The sequence below is a fragment of the Thamnophis sirtalis genome, unplaced genomic scaffold, assembly GCF_051295495.1.
Source record: "Thamnophis sirtalis isolate CommonGarterSnake01/CBP01778 unplaced genomic scaffold, rThaSir2_p1.2 scaffold_18, whole genome shotgun sequence".
Classification (NCBI taxonomy): domain Eukaryota; kingdom Metazoa; phylum Chordata; class Lepidosauria; order Squamata; family Natricidae; genus Thamnophis; species Thamnophis sirtalis.
Window position 1 is genome coordinate 1,852,819 of NW_028261398.1, and position 6,358 is coordinate 1,859,176.

At 56.8% G+C, this 6,358-nt stretch overlaps 1 protein-coding gene across 1 annotated transcript; it reads left to right on the forward strand.

Moving 5' to 3' along the window:
* The first annotated feature begins 1,358 nt into the window (after positions 1-1,358).
* Positions 1,359-5,974, forward strand: HAPLN2 (hyaluronan and proteoglycan link protein 2). The gene is made up of 5 exons (XM_087702933.1): positions 1,359-1,476; positions 1,789-2,142; positions 2,542-2,658; positions 3,954-4,139; positions 4,919-5,974. The coding sequence occupies exons 1-5, from the start codon at positions 1,386-1,388 to the stop codon at positions 5,200-5,202; spliced, it is 1,032 nt and encodes a 343-aa protein (XP_087559059.1). The 5' UTR covers positions 1,359-1,385; the 3' UTR covers positions 5,203-5,974.
* The last annotated feature ends 384 nt before the right edge of the window (positions 5,975-6,358 follow it).

The window sequence follows — 6,358 nt, forward strand, 5'->3', positions numbered from 1 at the left end:
CTTTAGTCCCCAGGCCTTTGATCCTCTTGGCTGCTCTTCTCTGAACTTCTTCCAAAGTCTCAACCTCTTTTTTGTAGTCTGGTGACTGAAACTGGATGCAGGATTCCAGGGTTTTATAAAGCGGCATTAATTATGCTTCGCATGATCTTGATTCTATGCCTCTGTTTATACAACCCAGGACTGTATTTAGCTTTTTCGGCTATTGCTGCACACGGCTGGATAAGCCCCCCCCCCCCCGCCGCTTTCGTTCTCTGTATGGAACAAAATAGGCCCTCCAGTCATCATTTGCCCCCTGAGTTGGCAGCGGCAACTCAACCCTTGAGCCTGGCTGCCTCTTCAGGTCTGTAATGCGCTCTACATGGGGCTGCCCTTGAAGAGTGTTCAAAGACTTCAGCTAGTCCAGAATGCAGCCACACGAGCGATTGTGGGTGCACCCAGGTACACCCACGTTACACCTATCCTCCGCGAGCTGCACTGGCTGCCCATCGGTCTCCGGACACGCTTCAAGGTGCTAGTCGTTACTTTTAAAGCCCTACATGGCATCGGACCTGGGTACCTGAGAGACCGCCTCCTGCCGATTACCTCCCAAAGACCAATTCGATCGCACAGGCTTGGCCTTCTCCGGGTTCCATCTGCCAGCCAATGCCGGCTGGCGACCCCCCCGGGGGAGGGCCTTCTCTGTTGCTGCTCCAGCCCTCTGGAACGAGCTCCCCGTGGAGATCTGGACCCTTACTACCCTCCCGGCCTTCCGTAAAGCTACCAAGTCCTGGCTGTTCCGGCAGGCTGGGGGCTGTTAAAGCACCCAGCCCCGTTTTAATTGTGACTGTTGTGGGTTTTAAAATTGTTTGTATTGTCTTATTTATTCCCTCCCCTGTTCATTGTGAGCCGCCCGGAGTCCTTCGGGAGTGGGCGGCATACAAAACCAATAAACCTAACCTAACCTAAGCTTCCCTATTGCTGAGGGTGCCAAGGGCCCAAGACCCACCTGATGGCAGCAGGAGTTGGAGTTGGGTTTTGCCGGCCCTAACAGAGTCATCCCTGGGGGGGGAGGGGGGTGTCCAGAAGGCATCCATCAAAGGGAGTCCCATCTTTCCCCATCTTTCCCCATCGTTTCTCATGCTGGTTTTCTGTACGTGGGAAATGGGGGAGGGAGAAACGTGTCTGTTTTGCAGCTCCCCCCTTCGACTCTCTGGCACCGGGAAGCCTCTCTTGCTTGGAGGGTCCAGGAAGGCCGTCCTGCTCTGAGCCAGTCTGGGGCGGCTGAGACAGTTTGGCCTTTTCCCGCTGGGTGTCGGTGAGGTGCTGCTGGGCTTCAGTGGGCGCTGGGGTGACGGGGCACCTCTCTCCTTTTGCAGTCACACCAGGCACCAGCTGCTGCTCAAGGGATGCCTCTGTTGCTGCTCCTGGTCTCCCTGTGCCTGTCTTCTGCTCCCGGAGTCCCTGCCATCTACCAGAGGCCGAGTGGGACTCAGCCAGGTATGCCATGAATGCCCCTCCTTGGCCCAGCTGCCCCCGGTGGTGCCTGCCCCAGAACGCTCACCCCTGCTTGCAATGTGGCCGGGGCCCCTCCTCCCCGGAAGCCCCTCGTCCCCCTTCTTGTTCCCGGCTTGTACTGGTGCCCAGGCCGTTTCCTCAGGGCCGCCCAGTGGCTTGTTGCAGATGCCAATGTCCGTGCCCTCTTCCCTGCCAGGGCAAACTTAATTAGATGGATGAATCTGCAGCCCAAGGGAGCTTCCCCTCCTTGCTGTTGGCCTTATGGCTGCATGAGCATCTCTGTTCCCCCCACAGCAACTCCTGCCCCCTTGCAGTACTTGCTGGAGCCCACAAACAAGATAGTGCAGGCCCGGCGGGGAGCTTCGGTCACCCTGCCTTGCATCCTGTGGGTCGTGCCCCAAAACTACAAGATCAGGTGGAGCAAGGTGGAGCCAACAGAGTACCTGGAAGTTGCCATCCTCATCAGCAATGGGGTCCATCACAAAACCTACGGCCCGCTGGGCAGCCGTTCTCACCTGAAACGCAGCCACCGCTATGACGCATCGCTGACCATCTCCAACCTGACCTTGGAGGACGAGGGCCGCTATCGCTGCCAGCTTGTCAATGGCCTGGAGGACGAAAGTGTCTCCCTTGTCTTGCACCTAGAAGGTAGGAGGGGCTCCCAGGGAAGGCACAGGGCCCCCCACCCCAACTGCGTCCCATCCACCCAGGGAAGCAGATAGAAGGAGCCTTTCGGCAGAGGGAGCCCATTGTGCCGCATCTCCCGTCCCTTGAGCAGGGCGACCGTCCGTGGCACAGCCTCCTCCGCCTCCTCTGAACGGTGGGACTGTCGAAAGGGGGACTGTCATCCTGCTTTGTGGGAGGGGCTTCTCTCCCAGAGGCCAAGGTTCTCGGTCGCTGGGGGTGCAAAGCAGACAAGCTGCAGACCCTTAACTGGGGCAGCCCTGGCCTTTTGTGGTGAGGATGGGGAGTGTATCTGCACGGGCTGCCCAGCCTCTGTCCGCTGCCCCCTGCTGGCCTCTCAAGGTCTTGCCCCTTTTCCTCCAGGGGTCGTCTTCCCCTACCAAACCAGCCAGGGGCGCTATCAGTTCAACTACTTTGGGGCCCAGAAAGCTTGCCAAGAACAAGATGCCCGGCTGGCCACCTACCAGCAGCTTTACCAAGGTAAGCAGTTTGGGCCGTGCGCAGGAAATGATGGGAGACTCGAGAGGTCCTTTTGTTCCCACTCACAGCGAAAATCTATCTATGTGGGGGCTGAAAGTCAACACCAACCTGATGGCGCATAATCAGTCCATCGCTCCCCCTCCCCAAAAGCCCTTCCAAGGCAAAGCTCAAAGGTGACGCAACTGGAACATCTGTTTCCTCACTGCGTCGTCACCTGGGAGGTGATGAGGCAGTGAGAAATAATTGGCCAAGTTTCCGAACCAAAGATAAGTGCGCTTGTAACCCTCCCATCGTAATTTCATAATTCAGTGAATTATTAGCACAGCAAATAAGGGTTGTAAGGATCCCTGGAGATCATGTAATCCAGCCTCCTGCCCACTACTGAAAAGTACCACTTATGGCACCCCCATCAGATGAGCCCCCAGCCTCTCAAACACGGAAGCCGCGGAGAGCCCCCTGCTTCCTGAGGCCCCGGGGGAGCAGGTCCTCCTAGGAGGAAATGCCTCCTGAGGCCCAGTCTCTTTACTTATGGCTTCCACCCAGGCAGCCTCATCCTCCCCATGGATCTTGCCCCATGTTCTACCCTTCAGCTGTGGCAGCTACGTGGTCTCTCTCTGTGGGCTTCTTCTCCATACCAAACACCACCCAACTGGAGCCCAAGCTCTGGTCATCAAGATCACTCAGGCAATGAACGCCCCCCCCCACCAGGCATTCCAGTTATTTGGGTTGCCATCCTCCTTTCTATGCCCTGCAATTCTCAGGAATGAAGGGCAGCTGGGTGGGGGGTGTGTGTGTTTGCATTGGTTGAGCTTAAGGATTCCATCCAGCTCCTCCCCTCCCCTCCCCTTTCTTCAGTACATGGACACTGTGGCCTCTTGTGCTCATGGTCAACTACGGTCCTGGAAGTGGGGAGGGGGAGGAGGAAGGGAGGGACCTGGATGGACAGGCTTGGGAAAAGGTCACGTCAGCAGAAGAGAGGTGCTTGGGGCAGAAGGTAAAGAACGCTTATGTGCTTCTTAATGGTGGGGGAGATCTTTGGACCAACTCCTTCTTTACTTCTCCAGAGAGCAGGGTGGGAGGTTGTGCTTGTTCACCCCAGGATGGCAAATAAAATTGGGGGGGCTTATATAATCCCTCCACACCCTTTCAGTTTCTTGCTAAACTTCCTGTCTCTCTGTGGCTCCTGCGGCCCTAATGGCTAATTAAAAGCAAATCCCTGGTGGCCTCCCAAGGGTCTTCCGGGGCCCCCCAGGGCGGCAGGAGCCAAGGCCTCCCCCTCTCTGCTCCTCTCCTAGCGTGGACGGAAGGGCTGGACTGGTGCAATGCCGGCTGGGTCATGGAGGGAAGTGTGCACTACCCCATCCGCAACTCCCGGAAGCCCTGTGGAGGCCTTCTGCTTCGGCCCGGGGTGCGAACCTACGGGCCCAAGGACAAGCTGAAAGATCGCTTTGACGCCTTCTGCTTCACTTCGAGCGGGCAAGGTAGGTGGAAACTGGCCGAGGGACCCCACCAGTGAGGCCCAGATTGGGGGCAGCTTCTTTTCCCCCATTCTGGAAGGGACCCAGAAGGCGCCAGTTTCTCGGGCCTCCCCTTGGAAGGAGGGCTGTGGCATGGATGGGCCAAACCCATTTGGCAACTTCCAGACTTGCCCCTGGTGCAGCTCATGAAGCTAATGGGCACAGTGAGGCAGGCCCTCCACGCCACTTCAGTCTGGACTGGGTGAAGCTTCCAGGTGGCCCTCAAGGGAAGCCCTACGTAGAGCAGTAGCCAAACTGCAGGGTGACCAGGCTGCCATTGTCCAAAGGGCCGCCTGAGGTACCAGATGAAGCTGCTCAATGGCTTCCTGGGCAGGGCTGCCAGCTGCTCTCCAGGAAGACCTCCAGCTTGTGGGCCCTCATGAATGGGGAAGGGCTGCCCTGCCTGATGGAGCATCGCCCAAGATCAGATTGCTAAAAGCGACCCCACCCAGAATAAACCCAAGCCCCCCCCCTCTTGCCCCTCCCTCTCCTCTGGTCCTCTTGCCAGGTGGGAAGGGTCCATTGGGGGGAGTGCAAAGCTTTGGCTGACAGCAGCTGCGCTGGGGAATCTGGGCCCTGTAGCTTCTTCAACTCTTGGTTTTTTTTTTGTGGGAACGCACCCCCATTACTGCTAACCGCCCTCCGTTCTGATTTGGGCTGTGAAGCTTCTTCCCAACTCTGGCTCTCACGTAGCCACCCTCTCTCTCCCCCCCACTCTCGCCCCCCCCCCCGCTCTCTCCCAGGCCGTGTCTATTTCATCAGGGGCCACTTTAGCTTTAAAGAGGGCCTGCAATCCTGCCACAATGACGGAGCCACGGTGGCCAAGGTTGGGCAGCTCTACGCAGCCTGGAGATTCTCCCAGCTAGACCGCTGCAATGGGGGCTGGCTGGAGGACGGCAGCGTGCGCTTCCCCATCACTGCTCCCCGCCCGCACTGCGGGGGGCTTCCAGACCCCGGCGTCCGCAACTTCGGCTTCCCCAGCAAGCTCCGGAAGAAGTATGGCGTCTACTGTTTCTCTGCCAAGTAGCAGCGGGAAAAGCCCCCGGCGGCCACGGCTGAAGGCAACGACCCAGGACGCCAACAGGCGCGGTTCTCCTCTGGCCAAAATCCACCCGGCTCCCTTGACGGGGACTTTCCCTCATCCCTTCCTGGAGTCAGAGTTGGTCCTGTTGGTCCAGGCTGTGGGGGCTTTGACCAAACGCCTGTCAGGCTGAGCACGGAGTACGGGAATGGCTTTGTAAAGGCCTCCATCTCAGTGCTGGGATTCCAAACTTTTTACTACCGGTTCTGTGGGCGTGGCTTGGTGGGCGTGGCTTGGTGGGCATGGCTTGGTGGGCGTGGCTTGGTGGGCGTGGCAGGGGAAGGATACTGCAAAATCCCCGTTTCCTCCCCATCAGCTGAGATTCGGGAGGCAGAGAACAGATGGGGGCGGGGCCAGCCAGAGGTGGTATTTACGGGCTCTCCAAACTCCTCAAAACTTCCGCTCCCGGTTCTCCAGAACTGGTCAGAACCTGCTGAATTCCACCTCTGCTCCGTCCCTGCTGATATCCTGGGAAATTGCTGCCGTTCTTGAGGTCTTAGTATTAAAATTGGTCAGCCCTTTGCTTTTGTTCCACTCTGCAATCCTTTAATATAAGAAACGCTGCCTGGACGTCGCCAAGGGAAAAAGGACGAGGCGAAGGACAGAGCAATGTGTCTACTTCAATGCCCTTAACAAACTAGGTTACCAGCTCCAATTTCTCCACTGAAATAGGGAACGTCTTGGTTTCACTGACATTATTTAATTTAAAAAGTTATAATAGAAATATTAAAACTTTTCTATTATTATTTTATCCTCCGTATTACACTTTCTATGGACATTCTGTTGGCAAATATGACAAAGGATACATTACAACATGGTGAAATAAGTTGTCCATGATGAAACAAGATATGAACAATTATTAAAATAATCCAGCAGATACGTAGCCCCAGGACTGGGCCAAAATATACAGAAACTCAGCATTCAGTGGGTTGCAAAGGGCGAAGAGGGAATCCCCCCAACTCAGTGGCCATGAATGAATCCGGTGGCCTTGAGCAAATCTCCAGGACCCTCTTGGTGGGTGGGTGGGAGGCATCCCAGGGACAGAGTCCCATCAGCCAGAGAAGCAGGAGGCTCCCCACCACTATTTGGGGCGGGGTGGGGT